This window comes from Callithrix jacchus, chromosome 1 (assembly GCF_049354715.1).
Source record: "Callithrix jacchus isolate 240 chromosome 1, calJac240_pri, whole genome shotgun sequence".
Classification (NCBI taxonomy): Eukaryota; Metazoa; Chordata; class Mammalia; order Primates; family Cebidae; genus Callithrix; species Callithrix jacchus.
In genome coordinates this window covers 86,149,838-86,176,390 of record NC_133502.1, presented here as the reverse complement: position 1 = coordinate 86,176,390, position 26,553 = coordinate 86,149,838, and the positions used below count along the sequence as shown (strand labels likewise).

The following is a 26,553-nucleotide window of genomic DNA, read 5'->3' as shown; positions in this document are numbered from 1 at the left end:
AGCAAAAAAAAGCAGGAGTTGCAATTCTCATCTCTGATGAAATAGACTTTAAAGCAACAAAGATCAAAAGAGACAAAGAAGGACATTACATAATGGTAAAAGGATCAATACAACAAGAAGAGCTAACGATCCTAAACATATATGGACCCAATGCAGGAGCACCCAGATACATAAGGCAAGTTCTTAATGACTTACAAAAGGACTTAGACTCCCACACAATAATAGTGGGAGACTTTAACACTCCACTGTCAATACTAGACAGATCAACCAGACAGAAAATCAACAAGGATATCCAGGGCTTGAACTCAGACCTGGAGCAAGCAAACCTGATAGACATTTACAGAACTCTCCACCCCAAATCCACAGAATACACCTTCTTCTCAGCACCACATCACACCTACTCTAAAATTGACCACATAATTGGAAGTAAAGCACTGCTCAAGAAATGCAAAACAACTGAAATCATAACAAACAACCTCTCAGACCATAGTGCAATCAAGTTAGAACTCAGAATTCAGACACCGACCCAGAACCGCACAGCTTCATGGAAACTGAACAACTGGCTCTTGAATGTTGACTGGGTAAACAACGAAATGAAGGCAGAAATAAAGAAGTTCTTCGAAACCAATGAGAACGAAGACACAATGTGCCAGAACCTCTGGGACACATTTAAAGCAGTCTCTAGAGGAAAGTATATAGCAATAAGTGCCCATATGAGGAGAATGGAGAGATCCAAAATTGATACCCTATCGTCAAAATTGAAAGAGCTAGAGGAGCAAGATCAAAAAAACTCAAAACCCAGCAGAAGACAAGAAATTACTAAGATCAGAGCTGAGCTGAAGGAGATTGAGACACGAAAAACCCTTCAAAAAATCAAAAAATCCAAGAGCTGGTTTTTTGAAAAGATCAACAAAATAGACAGACCACTAGCCAGATTGATTAAAAATAAAAGAGAGAACAACCAAATAGATGCAATAAAAAATGATAAAGGGGAAATCACCACAGATTCCACAGAAATTCAAACCATCATCAGAGAATATTACAAACAACTCTATGCGCATAAACTAGTAAACCTGGAAGAAATGGATAAATTCCTGGACTCCTGTGTCCTCCCAAGCCTAAACCAGGAGGAAGCTGAAACTATGAATAGACCAATAACAAGGTCTGAAGTTGAGGCAGCAATTAAGAGCCTACCACACAGAAAAAGCCCAGGTCCAGACAGGTTCACAGCCGAATTCTACCAGACACACAAAGAGGAGCTGGTACCATTCCTTCTAAAACTATTTCAAACAATCCAAAAAGAGGGAATCCTTCCCAAATCATTTTATGAGACCAACATCATCCTGATACCAAAACCCGGCAGAGACTAAACACGAAAAGAAAACTTCAGGCCAATATCCATGATGAACATAGATGCAAAAATCTTCAATAAAATATCGGCAAGCCGATTGCAACAGCAAATCAAAAAACTTATTCATCATGATCAAGTAGGATTCATCCCAGGGATGCAAGGCTGGTTCAACATACGCAAGTCTATCAACGAAATTCACCACATAAACAGAACCAAAAACAAAAACCACATGATTATCTCAATCGACGCAGAGAAGGCATTTGACAAAATTCAACAGCCCTTTATGCTAAAAACCCTCAATAAACTCGGTATCGATGGAACATATCTCAAAGTAATAAAAGCTATTTATGACAAACCAACAGCCAATATCATACTGAATGGGCAAAAACTGGAAGCATTCCCTTTAGAATCTGGCACTAGACAAGGATGCCCTCTCTCACCACTCCTATTCAATATAGTACTGGAAGTTCTAGCCAGAGCAATCAGGCAAGAAAAAGAAATAAAGGGTATTCAAATAGGAAAGGTGGAAGCCAAATTGTCTCTATTTGCAGACGACATGATAGTATACCTAGAAGACCCCATTGCATCTGCCCAAAAACTCCTGAAACTGATAAGCAACTTCAGCAAAGTCTCAGGATATAAAATCAATGTGCAAAAATCACAAGCCTTCGTCTACACCAACAACAGACTTAAAGAAAGCCAAATCAAGAGCGAACTGCCATTCGCAATTGCTACAAAAAGAATAAAATACCTTGGAATACAACTCACAAGGAAGTAAGAGACCTCTACAAGGAGAACTACAAACCACTGCTCAACGAAATCAGAGAGGACACAAACAGATGGAGAAACATTCCATGTTCATGGTTAGGAAGAATTAATATTGTGAAAATGGCTATACTGCCCAAAGTAATTTACAGAATCAACACTATCCCCATCAAGCTACCACTGACTTTCTTCACAGAACTGGAAAAAACCACCATGAACTTCATATGGAACCAAAAGAGAGCCTGCATAGCCAAGTCAATTCTAAGCAAAAAGAACACAGCGGGGGGCATCACACTACCGGATTTCAAACTATACTACAAGGCTACAGTAATCAAAACAGCATGGTACTGGTACCAAAACAGAGATATAGACCAATGGAACAAAACAGAGGCACCGGAGGCAACACAGCATACATACAACTATACAATCTTTGATAAACCTGACAAAAACAAGCAATGGGGAAAGGATTCCATGTTTAACAAATGGTGTTGGGAAAACTGGCTAGCCATGTATAGAAAGCAGAAACTGGACCCCTTCCTGACACCTTACACTAAAATTAACTCCAGATGGATTAAAGACTTAAACATAAGACCTGGCACCATAAAAACCCTAGAAGGAAATCTAGGCAAAACTATCCAGGACATAGGAGTAGGCAAGGACTTCATGAACAAAACACCAAAAGCATTGGCAACAAAAGCCAAAATAGACAAATGGGACCTAATCAAACTCCACAGCTTCTGCATGGCAAAAGAAACAGTCACTAGAGTGGATCGGCAACCAATAGAATGGGAAAAAATTTTCGCAGTCTACCCATCTGACAAAGGGCTGATATCCAGAATTTACAAAGAACTCAAACAGATTTACAGGAAAAAAACAAACAAGCCCATTCAAAAGTGGGCAAAGGATATGAACAGACACTTTACGAAAGAAGACATATATGAGGCCAACAATCATATGAAAAAATGCTGATCGTCACTGGTCATCAGAGAGATGCAAATCAAAACCACATTGAGATACCATCTCACGCCAGTTAGAATGGCGATCATTAAAAAATCTGGAGACAACAGATGCTGGAGAGGATGTGGAGAAAAAGGAACACTTCTACACTGTTGGTGGGAGTGTAAATTAGTTCAACCATTGTGGAAGACAGTGTGGCGATTCCTCAAGGCCTTAGAAATAGAAATTCCATTTGACCCAGCAATCCCATTACTGGGTATATATCCAAAAGACTATAAATCGTTCTACTATAAGGACACATGTACACGAATGTTCATTGCAGCACTGTTTACAATAGCAAAGACCTGGAATCAACCCAAATGCCCATTGATAATGGACTGGATTGGAAAAATGTGGCACATATACACCATGGAATATTATGCAGCAATCAGAAATGATGAGTTTGTGTCATATGTAGGGACATGGATGAATCTGGAGAACATCATCCTCAGCAAACTGACACAAGAACAAAAAATGAAACACCGCATATTCTCACTCATAGGTGGGTGATGAAAAATGAGAACACATGGACACAGAAAGGGGAGTACTAAACACTGGGGTCTATTGGGGGGAAAAGGGGAGGGCCAGTGGGAGGGGGAGGTGGGGAGGGTTAGCCTGGGGAGAAATGCCAAATGTGGGTGAAGGGGAGAAGAAAAGCAAAGCACACTGCCATGTGTGTACCTACGCAACTGTCTTGCATGCTATGCTCATGTACCCCAAAACCTAAAATCCAATAAAAAATTTAAAAAAATAAATAATAATAATGAGAACAACTAGCATTCATTGAGTGCTTGGTACTGTGGAAAGGATTTTACATGCATTATTTCATATAATCTCCCCAACAACCCTTGGAAATGTAATTCTACCCATTTTACAAATGAGAAAACTGAGACTCAGAGAGATTAAGTAATTTTTCCAAGGTCACATAACTGTACAGTAACAGGAGGATTGAAGCTCAGAATGTCTGACCAAACAGCCAGCATAATGCTGCACTGCAAAGGTAAAGGAACAGCGGGAGAGGAAGCCCAGGCATGGGAGAAAAGCGGTCAGCAAGGATCAGACATAGTGAAGGAGTGAAGGGGCATATGTAATTGGTCAAGTTATTCCTCTGCCAAAAAGCTTTAAGTATCTGCCCCATCCTCTGCACTCTGCACACAGAGATGCTCAAGACTGATTGTTGGAAGGAGGTATACTGTTTTTTCAAGCCTGCATCAGTTGAGATACCATATGTATTGGCAGAGCTGGTACACACAGAGTCCTTTGTTGGCTTTCCTACATAGACCTGGTGCTTTCTACCGCTTTGCCCAGGCTAGAAGGCAAGTGAAAATCAGTACTTTTCTGTAAATGGTATATTTGGCCCCACCCAGCAACAGAAGCTGAGCAGGGACTCCACTAAGCTTTGGTGCTTTGTCTAAGCCTACCCTCCGCCAGGAGGCAAGCTCAAGTCCACACATATGTGTAGGACATAATGGCTTCTAGCCCTGATCACCCTGTGTAGCTAAGTAACAAAACCAGAGTCTTCAGTCTACCTTAGAGCTTAGCACAGAGGCCTGCTCAACTACGGACTCTGAACAGCAATACCACCCAGCCAGTGGAGACAGTCTATAATCCTGCCTGATCAGAGTTAATTGCAGAGTCCAGTTAGCAGTACTGTTCAACCTTAGGGTACAGGAAGTGACACAGGCCAACTAGAGAACCTGACACTAAGGTCCAGCTTCACTGCCAGCTAACACATCCAGAATCCCTTCCTAGTAAGTAGTAAAGATCTGTCAAAGCCTCAAAGAGGTGGTCATCACCTCAAACACAGACGCATCAATACAAGAACGAAAGTATTATGAAAAGTCAGGGAAAGATGACACCACTAAAAAAATATAAACATCCAATAATAGATCTGAAAGATAAGGTGATCTATAAAATGACTAACAAACAGTTCAGGATAACTCCCTTAAAGAAGTTCAGGGAACTCCAAATAAATAAAATTAAATTTGAAACCAATTCGTGAGCAAAATGAGACTTTGACAAAAAACTAGAGATGATAAATAGAAATGAAATAGAACTCTGAGTCATAAAGAATACAATAATTTAACTGAAAAATTCAATGGAATACTTCAAGAGTAGACTTAATTAAGCAGAAGAAAGAATCAATGAATTCTAAGATAGATAACTAGAAATTATCCGGTCTGAAGAGCAAAAAGAAAAAGAATAAAGAAGGCCTACAGGAATTATGAGATACCATCAAGCAAAGTGATGTTCACATGATAGGAGATTCAGAAGAAGATAGAGAAGAAGGCCCAAAAAGCATATTTAAGAAAATGGCTAAGCATTCCCCAAATCTGGGGAAAGATGACAACATCTAAATACAGGAAGCTCCGAAGTCTCCAATCAAATTCAACTCAAAGAGGAATTCACCAAGATAAAACATAATCAATAATCAAAGACAAAGAAAACTGAAAGCAGCAAGAGATAAGAAATGTATCACATTCAAGGGAACCACAATATGGCTTTCAGTTGACTTAGCATAAACTCTGCAGGCCAAGAGAGATTAGGGTGATATATTCAAAGTGCTGAAGAAAAAGAACTGCTAACCAGGAATTTTTTACTTGGCAATGGTGTCCTTAAAAAATAAGAGAAAGTTGACCAAGCATGGTGGTTCACACCTGTCATCCCAGCACTTTGGGAGGCCAAGGGAGGTGGATCACTTGAGGCCAGGAGTTCAAGACCAGCCTGACCAACATGGCGAAACCTCATTTCTACTGAAAATACAAAAATTAGCAGGGTGTGTTGGCAGGCACCTGTAATCCCAGCTATTCAGGAGGCTGAGGCAGGAGAATCACTTGAACTTAAGAGGGAGAGGTTGCAGTGAACCGAGATAGCATCACTGCACTCCAGCCTGGGTGACAGAGCGAGACTCTATCTCAAAAAAAAAAAAAGAGAGAGAGAATTCTAACTTTCCCAGACAAACACCAAGGGAGTCTATCACATTATCTGTACTTTACAGGATTGGTTAAAGGCAGTTCTTTAAGCTGAAATGAAAGGTTTCTACTTAATAACAGCAAAAAATATGAAAGTAAAAAGCTCAGTGGTATTAAGTAACTCATAATCAAACTCAGATTCTCTAACACTCTATGGGCGATATGTAAAGCAATCTTATCCTTACGTGATGATTAAAAGACAAAACTATTAAAAGCAATTGTAGCTGCAATTGTTAAGAAATACAAATTACAAAAACAAATAATAATTTCTACATCAAAATTATAAAAGGAGGGAGTGAGAACGCAAGATTAAAGTTCAATTGTTATTAGCTTCATGTAGCCTGTTGTAAGCCTAAGATATTTTATGTAAGCCTCATGGTAACCGCAAAGCCAAAAGAAAACAGCAAGAGAGTAATAAAGAAACAAGGGACTTACCAAAAAATTCAGGAAACCAATGACAAAACAGCAGCAGCAAATTCTTACCTATTAATAATTACCTGGATGTAAACAGATTAAATTATCCACCAAGAGACACAGGATAGCTGAATTTAATTAAAAACAAAACAAAACAAAAAAGAACCACATGCACACATACAGACTGAAACTGAAGGTATGGAAAAAGATATTCAATGCCAGCAGAGACCAGGAGTATCTATACTTGTATCAGTCAAAATATTCTTTATATCAAAAACTGTAAAAAGAGACAAAGAAGGTCATTAAATAATAAGAAAGGGGTCAATTCACCAAGAGGACATAACAATTGTAATTATGCACCTAACATCAGAGCAGCTAAATACATAAAGCACTTATTAAATGATGTGAAGGAAGAAATAGATGCAATACTATAATATTGTGGAGCCTCAACACCCCACTTTCAAAAATTTTCATTCTACCCAAATAATCTACAGTGTCAATGTAATCTCTACCAAAATTGCAATGTTATTTTTCACAGAAATAAAAGTATCCTTAAATATGTGCAGAATCACAAAAGGCCCCGAAGAGTCAAAATAATCTTGGGACAAAAGAAAAAAGTTGGTGATATCACACTCCCTAATTTCAAAATATCTTATAAAGTTATTGTAACCAAATAGCATGGTACTGGCATAAAAATAAGCTGGATGATGAAACAGGATAGAAAGCCCAGAAAACAATCCATGCATGTATGATCAATTGATTTTTTAAAAAGTTATCAGGGTATTAGCCATTTATTAAATGGAATAGAAATTAAAATAATATTAAGCCAAAGATACAAAACAAATTAAAATCATACTGATGGATGAAAGAGGAGGAATTAATAAAAGTAAATTGAAAAAAGTTCACTTAAAAAATCAATAATTGGAGGCTGGAAGCAAGACCTGCCCTAAGGAGCTCTTCAGCCTTAACCCAAGGTCTCATACGTGGAGCACTATGACATCACCACAGCTAGAGTGCACTCTGCAGCCCCTTCTGGAGCAGCTGAGCAAGGGTGAATTAGGGACTTTCAAATCCCTCTTATGGCTTTTCCCCTAGAAGATGTGCTACAGAAGACCCCATAGTCTGAGGCGGAAGAGGCCAATGGCAAGAAACTGGCAGAAATTCTGGACAACATATCCTCATAATGTTGGATAAAAAATGCGACTGTGAAGATCTTGGAAGAGACGAAACTTCCGGAATTGTCTCAGATGGCAAAGGTTGAGTTGCTGGATGACAGACAGGTGGAAGACGCAGATAACCCTGAGCTCGGAGACGCAAAAGAGGTCTTGGAGTTAGCAAAGCCAGGTGAGAAGGAAGGATGGAGAAACGTGATGGACGAACAGTCTTTGGTCCGGAGGAACAGCTTTTGGCGAGGAGACAGTGACAATTTCCACGACCACGTCACTCAGAGAAACCAAAGCTTCATTCCATTCTTGAATCCCAGCAGACCACGTAGCTATCACCTTACACGGTGGGTCTGCAGGGTCCTGCGGGCTTGGGGAAAACCACGCTGGCTAAAAAGTGTATGCTGGACTGGAAAGAGTACAACCTCGGCCCGAAGGCCAGATACGCTTTCTACCTCAGCTGCAAGGAGCTCAGTCACCTGGGCCCCTGCAGTTTTGCAGAGCTGATTGCCAAAGACCGGCCTGAATTGCAGGATGTCATTGCAAACATCCTAGGCTAAGCTCAGAGAATCCAGCTCATGGTCAACGCCTTGATGAGCTGAGAGTCCCACCCGGGGCGCTGATCCAGGACATCTTCGGGTACTGGAAGAAACTGAAGCCGGTGCTGGTCCTCCTGGGGAGTTTGCTGAAGAGGAAGATGTTACCATGTGGGTCACCGCGGGACCCAGGTCCCTGAAGGACCTGCAGCTCCTGGCCGAGAAGCCCATCAATATAAGAGTGGAGGGGTTCCTGGAGGAGGACAGGAAGGCTTATTTCCTGAGACACTTTGGAGAGGAGGACCTAGCCATGCGTGCCTGTGAACTTTTGAGAAGCAAGGCACCCTGTTCCTGCTGGGCTCGGCGCCCACGGTGTGCTAAACCATGTGCAGAGTCTGAAGCTGCAGATGGAGAAGCGGGGAGGACCCGGTCCCCACCTGCCACACCCACACTGGGCCATTCCAGCACTTTCTCTGCAGCCGGTTCCTGCAGGGTGCACAGCTTTGGGACGAGCTTCGGGCGCTGAGCCTCCTGGCTGCGCAGGACCTGTGGGCGCAGATGTCCGTATTTCATGGTGAGGACCTGGAGAGGTTCGGGGTGCAGGAGTCTGACCTCCTCAGGTTCCTGGATAGAGACATCCTACGCCAGGACAGAGCCGCCAGAGGTCAGCGCAGCGAGGCGGGGTCCTCCCCTTCATCTGGAGCAAGGCAGGCGGGCGGGAGGCTGAGGACCTGCGATCTCGTGAGACACCGGTGCCCTCCCCTCCAGGGAGCAGAGGCAGCTCTGGAAGTCAGTTTAATGCGGACACCGCTACCGGAGGGGTGCAGAACACTTCTCCCAGCGTCCTGGGCTCCGCGAGCACAATTTTAAAACCAGCGGTGAAATCCGATCCTTCCGCGGTGGAGCGCGGCCGCAGCTCCGAGCGCCATCTCAGACTCCACCGGCTTCTGCACCGCGAGTCAACCCGGTGAGTTCCAGGGCTCTGTGGGCCCCCAGCAGCCACCGGTCACTGGAGTCTCTTGGCGGCGGGGCGGGGGCGGGGGGAACGGAGCTGGGCGCCTAGACGGCGCCGGGGTCGTTTCTCTACCCCTGCCCCGTGGCCTGAGCCGCAGCCCTGCGCCTTCCCCACCAGGGCCGCGCCTTCCTCCTCCGGCCAGACCGAGCCCGGCCCTGGCGGGAAACTCGCAGGCCCGGGGCAGCCTGGGCCGCGCTGCCGTGGAGAAGTGGGCCCGGCGCGCACGTGGGGTGGCCAGAGGCCACTGCTTCCCAGACCCATGAACAAAGCTGGAGATGCGACTGCGGAGTTGGCCCTGGGATCTGCTTCAACTCTTGGCTCCCGGGCCTCAGCCGCCTCCCTGCTGTCAGCCGGCTATTCCCGGCCCTGGGCACCATCTTCCCTGCCTGTCACCACTCCTGTCTGCCCAAGTAGCTCTGTCGCTACTCCAGGCTGGAGTGCAGTGGCTCAATCTTAGCTCACTGCAACCTCCGCCTCCCGGGTTCAAACGATCCTCCCGGCTCAGCCTCCAGAGTAGATGGGACCACAGGAGCCCGCCACGACGCCGGCTAATGTTTTTCTTCCCGTAACACCGGGGTCTCCCTATGTTGCCCAGGCAGGTCTTGAACTCCTGAGCCCAAGTGTTCCTCCTGCCTCCGTCTCCCAAAGTGTTGGGATTACAGGCGTGAGCCACCGCGCCCTTCCTTCTCTTTGAAGATGACAGATGAGGGGCATCTCGCGTTTAGGGCACCCCAGAACGCGAGATGCCCCTAATCTGTCATCTCTAAAGAGGAGGAAGTGGAGTCCCGGGCTCGGTCACTCCGGCACGGTGACTCCGGGGATCAACTGATTTTTGACCAAGGTGCCAAGAACACACAATGGGGAAAGGACAATATCTTCAATAAATAGTGTGGGGACAACTAGCCATCCACGTGAAGGAGAATGAAATTGGATCCATATTTCATACCACATACAAAAATCAACCCAAATGGATTAAAAATCTAAGCATGATATCTGAAACTGTGAAACTACTAAAAGAAAACAGAAAAATCCCCGCAATTCTGGCTGGGGCAATGATTTTTTTTAATATGACCTCAAAAGTACAGGCAACAAAAGCAAAAAGAGACAAATAATATGGTATCAAACTAAAAAACGTCTTCACAGCAAGCCATTAACAAAGTAAAGGGACAACCCACAGAATGGGAAATAAATATTTGCAAGCTATACAGCTAATAAAGGGTCAAGATCCAAAACATATAAGAAACTCAAACAATACAAATCTCATCAGTCTAAAACGGTGAGCTCTTTCAATCTGCAGCTAACATTTTTTTTAAATTTTACGTTAAGTTCTGGGATACATGTGTAGAACATGCAGGTTTGTTACATAGGTATAGATGTGCCGTGGTGGTTTGCTGCACCTATCAACCTGTCATCTATGTTTTAAGCCCTGCATGCATTAGATATTTGTCCTAACGCTCACCCTCTCCTTATCCCCCAAACCCCTGACAGGCCCCAGTGTGTGATATTCCCCTCCCTGTGTCCACGTGTTCTCATTGTTCGGTTCCTACTTATGAGTGAGAACAGACTGTATTTCATTTGCTATTCCTGTGTAAGTTTGCTAATAATGATAGCTTCCAGCTCCATCCATGTCCTGCAAAGAACATGAACTCATTCTTTATTATGGCTGCATAGTATTCTACGCTGTATATGTGCCATGTTTTATTTATCCAGTCTCTCATTGATGGGCATTTGGGTTGGTTCCAAGTCTTTGCTATTGTAAATAGTGCTGCAATAAACATATATGTACATGTGTCTTTACAGTAGAATGATTTATATTCCTTTGGTTATATACCCAGTAATGGGATTGTGCAGATCACGTTTTAAATTTGCTCAGAGTTTTCTTCTCTTTGCATACTCATTGTCTCTGCTTCTTTTTCTTTTTCAGAATTTTCAGATTTGTGTAAATTCCATTTGTCAGTTACCATATCACTTTTATTTTCCATCCCAATTTTGTCTCTTAGAATTTTTGCTCTGAGACTTGAAGTGGTCCATGTTTTCCTTTGCTAGTTTCCAAGCTGTCCTCTAGCCCTGAGGGAGGAAAGCCCAGAATAGCTCTTCTACCACTCTCAGGCCTTCATCTGCCTGCTGTCTCATCCAAAAACATCTTGCTTCAGGAGTACAGATTGGAGTTAGAAGTAAAATTAGAGGCAAACTAGTTTTTTTTTTTTTTTTGAGACGGAGTCTAGCTCTGTTGCCCAGGCTATTCTCCTGCCTCAGCCTCCTGAGTAGCTAGAATTACAGGCATCCACCACCACACCCAGCTAATTTTTATATTTTTAGTAGAGATCGGGTTTCACTGTGTTGGCCAGACTGGTCATGAACTCCTGACCTAGTGATCTGCTCGCCTCAGCCGCCCAAAGCGCTGGGATTACAAGCCTGAGCCACTGCCCTCAGCCAGCTAGAATATTTTAAACTATTATTTCCCCAGAACCACACAAAATTGGCAGCTACATTAAATTTCTTACACACAGAGCTGATCTTAGAAATATGTAAGTCCAGACATTTTTAATGGGGATGCATGTATGTGTGTACGTGTGTGTTATTATCCACCAAAAAGGAGCAAAAGTTTTTTTAAATGTATACAAGCAAACAATAGGAGAAAGGTTTGTCATCCTGTATTTAGAATTCTGAACATCGTAACATTTATTACAATGTATGCTTTAAGGTTTAAAAACAGTATTATTTCATGTGGAAAACCTTGGTAAATGATATTCTAGTTATATATTTTGTATTCATAATTATGTTAGAGTCATATGTAATATTCAACACTAATTTGTTATATAGTACATCTGGCACGTAATTCTCTCATATCTTGGAGATGGTTCACATACATTTTTCTAATTTTGTCCTAACTAGCCTTATTAACTGTTCAAATAACTTCATACTCTACTATGAAAATCCTTCTTTTTAATAAACAAATGTACTTTATGTAATAGTTTCCCTAAATACTTTGACATTACATCTGAACTATGATTGATATAAAAATACATACTTACATATATATCTATATCTATATTTACATATATAAACGTATGTACCCATATCTATATAGAGAAATGTTTTTCTATCTGTCCTTCCTACTAGATGTCTTAAAATGCCTCCAGTTTTGGGTTCCTTTCTTTTGACGTAAAACTATTTTTTTTTCTACTAAAATATAGTGAAAATAAAAAAATTAAAACAACTGGAAGAACTAATAGTTGACTTTTTTGTCATTTTCTACCTCATTGGGACAATATTTTATCAATTCGTAGCATGGAAAAACAAATATACTTTGTTTTTGACAGAAAAAAAGGAGAAAGAACAAGCATCTCTATTAGGCAAGAAAAGGATGAGAAAAGCATAATTTGGGTAAAGCTAAGTAGTGAAGTTAAGTGTCAAATGGTAGCCTAAGAAGCTGAGGACAATTTTCCCTTACATCACAATTTTTAGTAGAATTCCTTAGCCACTTTAAAAGCAGACTGAATATGTTTTTTCTCTTAAAAAAAATCTACAACAGGGTCGGCCCTCGGGGCTGGGCAAGCGGGCGCCGCGCGGAGTTTCTGCCCCTCCCGCGCGGAACGGTGGTCGCCGCCGCGCGAACCGGAGGGGGTTAACCGTGGCCGGGCGCGCGTGAGGCTCCGGAGCACGAGCCCGGCGCAGCCTGCGTGGGTGCACAGGGGCGCGCGGGAGCTGGGATGGAGGACGTCTTGGCCGGGCCCCTGCACAGGGCGGCGGCGGAGGCGGCCGAGGCGTGAGCGCGGCCCGGGGTGACGCTGCTGCCCTTAGCGCCCCTCTCAGGGACTGCGGAGGCGGACGAGGGCGGCGGCCACTGGAGCTTCATTGACTGCGAGATGGAGGAGGCGGACCTGCAGGACCTGCCCAGCGCCACCATCGCCTGCCACCCGGACCCGCCCGTGTTTGTGGACGGCCTGTGCCGGGCCAAATTTGAGTTTCTCTTTAGGACATAAGGCAAGGACATCGCTTTTCAGTATTTTAAGAGTTTCAAAAGAGTCAGAATAAACTTCAGCAACCCCTTCTCCGCAGCAGATGTCAGGCTCCAGCTGCATAAGACTGAGTTTCTGGGAAAGGAAATGAAGTTACATTTTGCTCAGACCTTACACATAGGAAGCTCACACCTGGCTCCGCCAAACCCCGACAAGCAGTTTCTGATCTCCCTTGTTTCTGATCTCCCCTCCCGCCTCTCCGCCAGTGGGGTGGAAACAAGTGGAAGACGCAACCCCAGTCATAAACTATGATCTCTTATATGCTATCTCCAAGCTGGGTCCAGGGGAAAAAGTATGAATTGCACGCAGCGACTGACACCACTCCCAGCGCGGTAGTCCACGTATGTGAGAGCGATGAAGAGGAGGAGGAAGAAGAGGAGATGGAGAGAATGAAGAGACCCAAGCCAAAAATTATCCAGACCAGGCAGCCGGAGTACACGCCGATCCACCTCAGCTGAACTGGCACGTGACGAGGATGCATTCCAAATCATACTCATGGGAGGAATCTTACTGTGGAGGTGGCTGGTCACGACTTCTTCGGAGGTGGGAGCCGAGATCGGGGTGGCAGAAATCCCAGTTCATGTTTCTCAGAAGAGAATAAAAGCCATGTCCCCTTGTTCTAATGCTGCACACCAGTGACTGTTCATGGCACCCGGAAATGGCTTTGGCCAATCCCCAAGTCTGTGGTGATTGCACAAGGACATTTGGGACTGTCTTGAGACAACTGATCATGATAGTATTTTGTACTTGTTCTTCTCTGGTAGGTTCTGTCTGTGCAAAGGGCAGGCTGGTCAGTGGGTTCAGGAGAGAGCTTCCTGTTTCTAAGCAGCCCGCAGGGTCCACTCTCTACTGGTAGAAAGAGGTACCACAGGAAGCCACCTAGTGCAGAGAGGTCGTGAAAACAGCAGCAATGCAGCGTGAAAATTGTCGCGTTTCCTTTCTTCCCTCATGTTCTCATGTTTGTGCATGTATATTACTGATTTTCAAAACTAACCTTTGTTCGTATATGAAGTTACACCCTTGTTTTACATCTTTTTGGAAGCGAGGAAAGCATCTGGAAAACTTATCATCTTTCCCAGATTCTCGGATTCTCGACGCTCTTTGCAACAGCACTCGCTGGTGGAACTCTTCCTGGAATACATTCACTCGGTGTCCTAAACTGTGCAACACGTAACCTGTACTTCTGCAAAAGCAGTTGATCTGAAGTTCCTCTGTAGTGTTTAGCTTATACAATTCAGAGAATAGCAGTTTCACTGCCAACTGGTAGTGGGTGAGACATTTTAGTTTCGGTGTTTGGAGTCGGACATCAGTTTCTGTTATTTCTTTGATGTGGTGGTTTCTATACACGAATCTTTTCCAACAAAAACTTTTTTGGAAACTGTTGGTTGAGATAGTTGGGTATTTTTACCACACTGAGACATCGAGAAAAAACTTGTAAATAAAGCTGATAGCATATATTCATACCTGTTGTACACTTGGGTGAAAAGTATGGCAGTGGGAGACTGAGTTGTATTAACCTACCTGTGAATGTTATGTTGTAGAAAATGCTGTCCCCATGTCTAAAAGGATTTGAATTCAAAGCATGTCAAGTGGACAGTAGCTCTGTGGTGATATGAGAGGGATGCAGTGCCTTTCTCCATTAATTCCTGCTGGAATTCTTATGCTAGATTAACATTTGTAATTTTTTTCTAGTTGTAACATGTATGTCTGGTAAATAGGTATTATATTTTGGCCTTACAATACCATAACAAAGTTTGTCATTTTGAAATACCTAATGCCAAGTAACTGCACGCTTTGGAAATTTGGAAGATGGTTTTATTAAATGCTTTGATTGTTTATATCAAGAAATTGATTGAACGTTCTCACACCCTGTTTATGGTACTTGGTATGAGGGAGCCTGTTTGGGAGAGAGCATTGCATCACCGTCCAGGTATTTCTAGTTAAGTGCTTTTAAACTGGAGAGGCTAACCTCAAAAAATATATTTTTAACTGCATTCTATAATAAATGGGCAAAGTATGCTCCTTATGGAAAAAAATCTACAACAATAAATCTAGAAGCCAATCAAATTTCTATCATTTCAAGTCATAATTATTTCAATTGTTTCAGGTTATAGAGCTATTGTCCATAAAATATGTTGCCTGATAATGTTTTCCAATAAAATAAATATTGTATGCTCTCATCAACAAGAAAATGCCTGGAAGAAAAAGGAAATACTAAGGAATTAAGTTTGGCTAAAAAGCCTCTCTATTTAAAGGAATGAAAGCTGCCCAAGGTCTTGGACAGCTCTTCCCCAAAAGCTTTGCAGCATATAGCCCCCATGGCTGTTTTCACAGGCTGGAATTGAGTGCCTGTGGCTTTTCCAGGCCCATGGTGCAAACTGTCAGCAAATTTACCATTCTTGGATTTGGAGGACAATGGCCCTCTTCTCATAGCTTCACTAGGCAATGCCCCAGTGGGGACTCTGTGTGGGGGCTCCAACTCACATTTCTACCCTGCACTGCTCTAGTAGATGTTTTCCATGAGGGCTCCACCCCTGCCACAGACTTCTGCCTGGACATCCACACATCCTCTGAAATCTAGATAAAGGCTCTCAAATCTCAACTCTTGCCTTCTTCACACCTTCAGGCCCAACACCATGTGGAAGTCACCAAGGCTTAGGGCTTACACCCTCTGAAGCAATGGCACAAGCTGTACCTTTGCCCCTTTTAGCCAAGGCTGGAGCTGAAGCAGCCATGATGCAGGGTACCATTTCCCTAGGCCTCACAGAGCAGTGGGTCCCTGAGCCTGGCCCACCAAACCATTTTTCTCTCCAGACCTCCAATGGGAGGGGTTGCACTGAAGTTCTCTGAAATGTCTTGAAGGCATTTTCCCCGTTGTCTTGCCTATTAACATTCAGGTCCTCTTTACTTATGCAAATTTATATAGCCTTCTTTAATTGCTCCCCAGAAAATAGGTATTTTTTTTTTCTACCACATGGTAGGGCTGCAAATTTTCCAAACTTCTATGCTCTGCTTTCCTTTTAAACATAAGTCCCAGTTGCAGGTCATTTCAGGTTATTTCTTTGTTTATGGAAATAAGCATAGGCTTTTAGCATCAGCCAAACCACCTCTTGAATGCTTTGCTGCTTAGAAATTTCTTCCAACAGAGATAGTCTAGTGATTCCTCAAGGATCTAAAACCAGAAATACCATTTGACCCAGCAATCCCATTACTGGGTACATACTCAAAGGATTATAAATCATTCTACTATAAAGACACATCCATATGTATGTTTATTGCAGCACTAGTCACAACAACAAAGTCTTGGAACCAATCCAAGTGCCCATCAGTGATAGACTGGATAAAGAAATTGTGGCATATATATACCATGGAACGCTATGTAGCCATAAAAAAGGATGAGTTCATGTCCTTTGCAGGGACATGGATGAAGCTGGAAACCATAATTCTCAGCAAACTAACACAGAAACAGAAAACCAAACACCACATGTTTTCACATATAAGTGGGAATTGAACAATGAGAACACATGGACACAGTGAGGAGAACATCACACACTGGGACCTGTTGGTGGGGGCTAGGGGAGGGATAGCATTAGGAGAAATATCTAATATGGGTGATGGGTTGTTGAGTGCAACAAACCACCATGGCATGTGTATACCTATGCAACAAACCTGCACATTCTGCACATGTATCCCAGAACTTAAAGTATAATTTAAAAAAAGAAAGAAATTTATTTTTACATATCCCTAAATCATCTCTCTCAAGTTCAAAATTCCACAGATCCCTAGAACAGGGACACAATGTCACTAGTCTCTTTGCTAAAGCATAGCAAGAGCAACCTTTACTCCAGTTCCCAATAAGTTCCTCATCTCCATCTGAGACCACTTCAGTCTGGACTTCACTGTCCATATCACTATCAGCATTTTGGTCACAACCATTCAACAAGTCTCTAGGAAATTTCAAACTTGCCCTTATCTTCTGATCTTCTGATTCCTACAAACTGTTCCAACCTGTGCCTGTTACCCAGTTCCAAAGTGACTTCCACATTTTCAGCTATCTTTATAGCAATGCCCCACTTCTCTGGTACCAATTTTCTGTATTAGTTCATTGCTATAAAGAACTACCTGTGACAGAGTAATTTATTTTTAAAAAGAGGCTTAACTGACTCTCACTTCCATAGGTTGTGCAGAAGGCATGGCTGGGGAGGCCTCAGGAAACTTACACTCATGGAATAAAGTGAAGAAAAAGCAAGCACACATCTTCACTTGGCCAGCAGGAGAGAGAGCGAAGGGGAAGGTGCTACACACTTTTAAACAACCAGATCTGGAGAGAACTCACTATCACTAGAACAGCAAGTGGGAAATCTGCATCCAAGATCCAATCACCTCCCACCAGTTCCCTCCCACAACAATGGGGATTACAATTCAACATGAGATTTAGGTGGGGGTGCAGAGAAGAGCCAGATCATATCAGATGACTTGCCACAGTCTGTGGTGCAAGTTGTAAACGGAAGACCAGTGCTAGGATCTAGTTATCTTCTATTCACTGCAGTACTTGCTCAGAACCATTTTTTTAAAATTCAAATTCCATAAGAATTAAACAAAGGCAGAAGACAAACAGCATGGCATTCTAAAATTAATTCATACAGTTCCTAAGTCAGAAGACAAATAATATAGCATTCTGAAATTCTTTCATACAGTTCTTTTATTATAAACTTAATCTTTGCTGTCTCATTAAATGAAAGTTTCTGGGATGACCACTGATGAAGATACAGACAGAAGCTATGAATATGCTTTTACACATGCTTTGATCACATTTTTTCTTGCCTGAATTATTAGAGAAATAACACGTTTCATTGTGCTTGATTGCTAAGTGAGACAGATAAGTGTGAGATTATTTTTCAAGCAATATACTTGCTCATCTTTCAGGAAGCACTTTACTCATGATTACATGTGCACTTAGATAAAAGTACAGTTTTTATCTTGATTGTCACTCACGATGTAATTATTCATAAACTTAAGAAAAGGAGTTTCTTTCAGCATGGCAAATGGTTCTCATGCTTGTGATATGACACTTTTTATCTGTTATATGAAGGGAAATGTTCTTCTTCCACCTACCTAAAGTTCTCCCCAATACAAGAAATTTGACAGCATTGAATTCTGTACCTGACAGGATGACTTGTCTCCTTGCATTCTGATAACCTAGCAATTTGTTCCAAGAAAAGCAGACATTCAAATGAAGAGTAACTTTGTGATAAAAAGACAGGAAGCAGGCCAGGCGCAGGGGCTCACGCCTGTAATCCCAGCACTTTGGGAGGCCGAGGCGGGTGGATCACGAGGTCAAGAGATCTAGACCATCCTGTTCAACATGGTGAAACCCTGTCTCTACTAAAAATACAAAAAATTAGCTGGGCATGGTGGCGCGTGCCTGTAATCCCAGCTACTCGGGAGGCTGAGGCAGGAGAATTGCCTGAACCCAGGAGGCGGAGGTTGAGGTGAGCCGAGATCGCGCCATTGCACTCCAGCCTGTGTAACAAGAGCGAAACTCTGTCTCAAAAAAAAAAAAAAAAAAAAAAAAAAAAAAAAAAAAAAAAAAAAAAAAAAAAAGATGGGAAACAAAGGGGGAAAACATCATAAAATAAACCACCTGTTCGTGTTACCAAGAAGGTTAACAGATCAATTCCAAGATTTATATACTAAGAGGATATTTTTATCCAACTTATAGAATACCATAAGCTGCCATTCCACCTGCTATCATCTCCTTTCCCAATTTACTTTGCATCATAGGATATCTGTAACTGGAAGGATATACAAAGAAATACAATGCATTATTTTATACCTCAAACTTTTTAGTTAAGAATAAAATATCACATGAAGCAGAGAAATGTTCTATTTATAGATTTAATATCTAAATATTTTTCTCCAAAAGCCAGTAACAGTGTAAATTTTATTTTGTGGTGAGTTTTCATTATTTATCCCCATTTTAATCAAAATCAGGTTTTCTTGTTCTAAATTGCTGTAGCATTTGTGGTCTTACAATCCACAGAAAATTGGTTTTCACTGAAATATCAATTCAAAGTTTCCACCAGTAGTATACAATGATAAAATTGACAATGTTTCCTTACAAAGTAAAAGCAAAGCTAGGCATCTAAATAATCAAATATTAAGAATACCTTGGATAGATTCTCATTGCTAAACAAAAGCCAAGAACAGAAGCAAAACCAAACAAAACATTGTAATTATATTTGACTCCAGTCCTTATTAAAAAAATAATAATAAATCGGCTGGGCGCAATGGCTTACACCTGTAATCCCAGCACTTTGGGAGGCGGAGGTGGGTGGATCACGAGGTCAGGAGTTCAAGACCAGCCTGGCCAACATGGTGAAACCCCGTCTCTACTAAAAATACAAAAAAAGTAGCCGGACGTGGTGGCAGATGCCTGTAATCCCAGCTACTAGGGAGGCTGAAGCAGGAGAATTGCTTGAACTTGGGAGGTGGAGGTTGCAGTGATCCCAGATCGTGCCATTGCAATCCAGCCTGTACAAGAGCAAGGCTCCGCCTCAAAAAAAAAAAAAAAAATCATTTGTTGGCATTTTTTCCCAGTTATTTATTACCAGATGTTTGCATGAAGTCACTGATGCTAGAAAATCATAATTTTAATTATTGTATTATCTGTACAATTTCTTCTTTCATGTTCATTTAAAAATGGTGAAGCTGGCTGACTCTCCTAGGCAGGGACCTCGGCGCCGGCCCGAGCGAGGAGCTGCGCACGCAGCGGGTCCCGGCGCCCTCCCCGCACACAAAGGCCCGCGCGCGTCTGGAGTCCGCGGCGGGGACCAAACTCCCTCCTGCCTGCCTTGAGGTCCGGGAGCCGCGCGGAATGTGGAGGCTCCTGCGCTCCCGGAGGCGCTCTTCTCCGCGCTGCGCTTTGGGACCTGGAACCGCGCCGACGCGGCGCCGGTGCGCTCGGGCCGCTGCCAGCTGCACTGGATCTATAGTCACAGGAGGCCCCGCTCCGGGCGCAACGCCTGCCGCCCGCGCCGGCCGTCTCCGCTCCGGGTCTTTGTGTCCCACCCTGCTCCCGCCCCGCCGCCCCGCGTCCACCCGCCCGCAGCGGCCGACCCGGCACCCTGGAGCCGCCCTGGAGTGGGCAGTCGGAGCTGCGTCAGGCGCAGCGCCCGGGAGACCCCAGTCAGCAGCGCTGCCGCGCCCTGCGCGTAGTCCCCTGCCTCGCCCCCTGAGGGCCCCCAAGGGCGAGCGCACCTGGCCGGGCGACCCCTGGAGCTGGGCAGCGCGCCCCGGAGCTGCCTGCGGGCGCCCGCCGCCTTCCACGCCTGTCTGCCCCGGAGGATTGGGGGTCCGGCCTGCGTCCCGTCCGTCCCTTCTTGGCCTGGGTGCGCGGAGCTGAGAGTGGCTTCGCCATGGCTGTGAGAAGGGACTCCGTGTGGAAGTACTGCTGGGGAGTTTTGATGGTTTTATGCTGAACTGCGATTTCCAAATTGATAGTTTTAGAGCCTATCTATTGGAATTCCTCCAACTCCAAGTGGAGACTCCTCGCTCGGCCTTCGAACCACAGGGATGGAAAAGGGACGGCCTCTTCGCCTTTCCTCCCCCGAGCGCTCCCGGGCGCTAAAAGCTCCTAGCAGCTCGGGTGTCACGTCCGGGAAGCTGTCCGATGGCGATACCTGACCCTCTCCTGTTTTCGAGGACGAAGGTAACATACCCACAACCTAGGCTGGCTGGCGCGCAGGGACTGGCTGGCTCTGGAGAGAGGCGGAGATGCTGCGTTCGCGGGGAGCTCGGTCCGGGACCCGCTGGCGGGCCGGCGACCAGGGCGGCAAGACGCGGGACGCGGAGCGCGTCCTGGAGAGGGGAGCCTGGAGTCGCGGCGCTGACTGCAGAGCCCTGGAGCCGGTGCGCCTTGGTCTGGCGCCGCCAGCCCGAGGGTGCGCGGGAAGCTCGCTTGCTCCGCAGGAGAACTCAGGCGGCGAGCTCTCACCTCCACGCCCAGGAGACTAGCCTTAGGCTTCTCCCGGAGGGCCCGCTGCACTTCGACCTCCCGTTTCGTTCCTATGCAGGTAGCCCCGGAGTATGCATTGTCGATAGCCGACCTAATTGTAAGGCACCTTCTATAAAAGCTTGGGGCCCTGCCCAGTCGTCACTGCTCCCGAAGCCCTCGAGACCCCTGGCAGGAATGGAATCCTTAGGATCATCAGACTTTCTCTTATCGGACGCCCCAGTCGGGAGCGAGCCAGGCTTTGTGCAGAGTAACTTTCAGTTTGGGCCACCAGAGTGCATTCAGATTTTAGAAAATGCCATCCCTAAATCTGTGTGGCCAAAACTCGGCGTCATCTGGGCATTCAGCACTGCATATCACCTTATTTCGAGTCACAGCCAAAAGATATTTTACAGAATCATGGAATTGTAGTCTCGGGAAACTTGGAGAAGTGTGCAGACATTAGCAGGCTTCTGGAGTAAACATTTGCTATCAGAAGCAAAATCCACTGCCTAACTGAAGTTGAGCAAGTTGGGCCTGGTTTTAGGAGAAAAGAAATGGTGGGGGGGGGGGGGCTGATTTTGAAATCACGTCTTAATTAAGGGAGTGTGTCTATTCTCTTAAAAGTGTTAAATTTCAGATTCGCTATCATGTTAACCAAGAATCCCTTCAGGAAAAGGGCAAAAACGCCGGTTACCAATCGGTTTAAACAAATGTTTGTATGATGCTAGAAGGCACTTCCAAGGCCGCTCATACGGAGAAGTTCCTTAGCGCAGCCTCGTCTGCTTTTGCGTGGATCCGATTTTTAATGTAGATTCTTGTATTTGCTGATGACGTACTGGCTGCGGCATCTTTGCTTCGAAGCCGGCTCGGAAGGCGCCAGGTGAAGCCGGGCTAGGACCTTGCGCAGCCGCTGGCCCCGGAATCCAGGAGAGGCGACCCGGGGAGCCCACGGGCGCCACTGTGCGTCGGGTGCCTCCAGAGGTCACTCTTCCATGCGGAATCGCGCAGCGCCAGGCTTCGCTCCTCCCCCTAGGTCGCCTGCTCCAGTCTCTCTGCACTTTCACTGACCGGCTCTCCTTAGGGCTGATTTTTTTTTTTCTTCCTATGAGGATTGAATATTTCTGTTTAAACCTAGTTGAAAGAAATTCCGTTAGCCTCTTCAGTGTTTAGTTCTGTGTGTGTATCCGGTAGGATAGCACATCTTTGCGTTATTATTAACTAGTAGTTTGTGTGTATCCGGTAGGAGAATTAGAAATACCTAGTTGGGGGGCGGGGAGGTAGAACAACCGTTATTTCCATCTAAGGTGTAGACATTAATAACTTCTTTTTGTAATGTGTCGGGGTAGGAGGGTGCGGGGAGGAGGTGACAGGTATTTACCCACCATCCTGATGATGATGATGAGTCTGTTTTTCCCAGCTGTGTCCAGACTTGGAGACCTGGGAGAGTCCTGCGTTTCGGGAAGCCAGCCCTTTGCGCGGCTGGGCTTGATGCTGCTGCCTTCTCCTCCTCAGCAGCATTTCTTTTAAAATTCTCTTGATAACGGCTTGCCTGGAGAACTGGATAATGTGTCCCTGGAAAAGGTCTCCTTTGTAACTGAATGTTAGCTCTAGAGATGAGAAACATTTCTTCCTGCAGGAGCCATAGGAAAGACCCCTCTCTAATTTTTTGTGTTTGCATATAACCTCCTGATGCCAGGGCGTTGGTTTTCTTGGGGAAGTTGTATATTTATTTCCGGGGGAAGTTTCAGCCAGTAAATATGATGTGGCAGGAAGGTAATGAAATGCATTGAAGTTTCACATCAGTTCCTATGAACTGTGGAACAATTCATTTGTAATGAAGCCGCCATCAGTAATTAGATTTGTTTCATTCAGAGGTCAGCTTTTTTTTTTTTTTGAGACGGAGTTTTGCTCTTGTTACCCAGGCTGGAGTGCAATGGCACGATCTCCGCTCACCGCAACCTCCGCCTCCTGGGTTCAGGCAATTCTCCTGCCTCAGCCTCCCGAGTAGCTGGGATTACAGGCACACACCACCGTGCCCAGCTAATTTTTTGTATTTTTAGTAGAGACGGGGTTTCACCATGTTGACCAGGATGGTCTCGATCTCTCAACCTCGTGATCCACCCGTCTAGGCCTCCCAAAGTGCTGGGATTACAGGCTTGAGCCACCGCGCCTGGCCAGAAGTCAGCTTTTTTAGCAGGTGGTCGACACAGGAAACATGTAGCAGCTGTTTGGATGTAGGGTCCAGAAACCCCTTTGTAAATTCAGCCTCTCAGTAACTACTTTAGTCACATTGTTGACTCTGCCATCCCTGACTGTATGTAATAATGGAAAGAAGTCCTGCGTGCTCAAAACAGTAGCTGCCCTGCTCGGTTATTCACATTGCTTTGATACGTTCTGGTAGAGTTGGGTCCATTGTAGCCATTTTGGTTGTTTAAAGTTGCTCTTTTAAAAAAAAAAAAAATTCAGCAGAGAACAGCAATGCCTAGCTTGCATTTTTAACACTTCAATAGAACCTTTTTTTTTCCCAAGAGAGACGTTTTTGCTTAAAGCAGTGGGCCCTTTAAAAAAAATTATTAATTGTACTTTAATGTGAGCAAATCTGTATTTGTCTGGTGTTCTGGAATGTATTACACTTACTTTGTTGGAAAAAAAAGGTGAAGCTGCTATCAGTCGTTCTTTTTACTTTGATTTTTTTTTTGGCTGGAAGATTTCAGGTAGTTTTATTTTCTTTGGTCTATAATGCCAGTAAAGATGAGTTAGCATCTGCTTATCAGGTGAAAAGAATGACTTACAGTCTGAGAGTTCAACCTGTTGTGGACAGGACACAAGGAACAGAAGAACTGGACTCAACCAGCAGTTTCTGTTCAAGAAAAGGTTAACACCCCAAATTAGAATTCTGGAGAGCAGGAGGTTGAAGACCATGTGTAACATTTTTGCAAAAGCTTTGCTACACCTTTACCGGCAAATATACAGACTGAGATGCCAATGGAAAGGGGCCACAGAAAATAAGGAAAAAGGAGGAAAGAGGAAGATGGCACTGTAGGACCAACTCAGGATTGCAGCTCCCAGTTAATCTGCAGAGGGTGAATGGACACCACATTTCCATATGGATCTTTATTGTCCACAGACTAGATTCCCAGGTGTAAGACCCCCATGGGCCACCAGTGTGGCAGTTTGGGCTGGCACAGCTGTTTGGGCTGAGGCCGCAGCACAGCGACACTCTGTACAAAATACACTGGTTTGGATGCCCTGTTAAACCAGCAATTGGAGATTTCGGAAGGCAGATGAGCACATTCATCTGATTAAACAGGACTTAAACAGAAAGCCAGGCCAGGATATTCCCGGGCCGCAACGTGGTTTGAGCCAGCACAGTGGGTCGCTGCACAGGAAATCACACAGATCCCGGCACCCTTGCAGCAGGCAACTGGAACAACTGGGAGAGAGTCAACCATTCAACTTAAAAATAAAAGGGGGGGCTCTGAGGCAGGGAGCCAGGTGATCAGGCTCGGTGGGTCCCACCCCCACAATAACAAACAAAACAGCAATTGGAAATGCTCAGGGTTGAGAGTTTCACGGCAAGCACAGCTGAACCCAGGACAGTGCAGCTCGGTGGGGGAGGGGCGTCCACCACTACTGAGGCACGCAACCCCCACGGAGGTCTGCTGCCATTGCTGACGCAGCCTGCCGTTGCCGAGGCAAACCGCCATAACAGAAAGAATCCACCAGTACAGAGGCAGGCCACCATCGCCACTGCAGTTCTAACCACACCCATATTAACAGAGCTACAGGGAATTACACACGGCAGCAGGGCAGAGCCCACAGCAGCAGAGTGGAGCCCATGGCAGCTCATGATAGACACTACAGGCAGGCAGTGACTAAACTGCCTCCTAGCTGGGCAGAAAAGTGCAATGGATACTCATAAATAAAGCCCTAACTCCCCAGGACAGAGCACCTGAGGAAAAAAAAAGGGGAGCTTTATGAGTTCTGCTGCAGCAGACTTAAAAGAACCTGCCTAGCAGCCCTGAATGAACAACAGAGCTCACAGCTTAGCACTAGAGCTCCTATAAAGTACAGACTGTCTCCTCAAGCAGCTCCCTGACCCCCGTATATCCAAAGAGTCACCTCACAAAGAACTGATCAGACTGACATTTGGTGGGCATGATTCAGGGACAAAGATAGCAGAAGAATAATCTGGTAGCAACCCTCACAGTTCCGCACCTGCTACAGGAGTTCCCCAGGCAAGCAGGGCCTGGAGTGGACCTCAGCAGTCATACAGCAGTGGGGCCAGACTGTTAGAAGGAAAACCAAGAAACAGAAATATTTCATCATCAACAATCTGGACGTCCACTCAGAGACCCAATCTGAAAATCAGCAACCACTCAGAAGACAGGTGGATAAATCCACAAAGATGGGAAGAAACCAGCGCAAAAAGGAGGGAAACACCCAAAACCAGAACACCTCGCCTCTTACAAAGGACCAAAACTCCTCACCAGCAAAGGAACAAAGCTGGACAGAGAATCAGTGTGATGAAATGATGGAATCAGACTTCAGAAGGTGGGTAATGAGAAACTTCCATGAGCTAAAAGAACATGTTCTAAATCAATGCAAAGAAACTAAGAACCTTGAAAAAAGATTTGAGGAAATGATAACAAGAATGGACAACTTAGAGAGGAATATGAGTGAATTGAAGGAGCTGAAAAACACAACACGAGAACTTCATGAAGCATGCACAAGTTTCAACAGCCGAATTGACCAAGCAGAAAAAAGAATATCAGAAGTCGAAGATCAACTCAATGAAATAAAACGAGAAGTCAACATTAGAGAAAAAAGCGCAAAAAGGAATGAACAAAGTCTCCAAGAAATGTGGGACTATGTGAAGAGACCTAATCTACATTTGATAGGTGTACCTGAATGTGACGAAGAGAATGAATCCAAGCTGGAAAATACTCTTCAGGATATTATCCAGGAAAATTTCCCCAACCTAGCAAGACAGGCCAATATTCAAGTCCAGGAAATAGAGAGAGCACCACAAAGATATTCCACAAGAAGAGCAACCCCAAGGCACATAATCGTCAGATTCACCAGGGTTGAAATGAAGGAGAAAATGCTAACGGCAGCTAGAGAGAAAGGTCAGGTCACCCACAAAGGGAAGCCCATCAAACTCACAGCAGATCTCTCTGCAAAAACCCTACAAGCCAGAGGAGAGTGGGGGCCAATATTCAACATCCTTAAAGAAAAGAACTTTCAACCCAGAATTTCATATCCAGCCAAACTGAGCTTCATAAGTGAAGGAAAAATAAAATCCTTTGCAAACAAGCAAGTA

At 44.6% G+C, this 26,553-nt stretch overlaps 1 protein-coding gene and 1 pseudogene across 1 annotated transcript; both read left to right on the top strand.

The window, feature by feature from the left end:
- The first annotated feature begins 7,745 nt into the window (after window positions 1–7,745).
- Window positions 7,746–26,059, top strand: LOC100386550 (uncharacterized). Its single transcript, XM_078345452.1, has 5 exons — window positions 7,746–7,989; window positions 8,290–8,569; window positions 8,677–8,771; window positions 8,846–9,164; window positions 19,946–26,059. The coding sequence occupies exons 1-5, from the start codon at window positions 7,746–7,748 to the stop codon at window positions 20,637–20,639; spliced, it is 1,632 nt and encodes a 543-aa protein (XP_078201578.1). The 3' UTR covers window positions 20,640–26,059.
- Window positions 12,902–13,841, top strand: LOC144581673 (calcipressin-1 pseudogene; annotated as a pseudogene).
- Window positions 26,060–26,553: the final 494 nt, after the last annotated feature.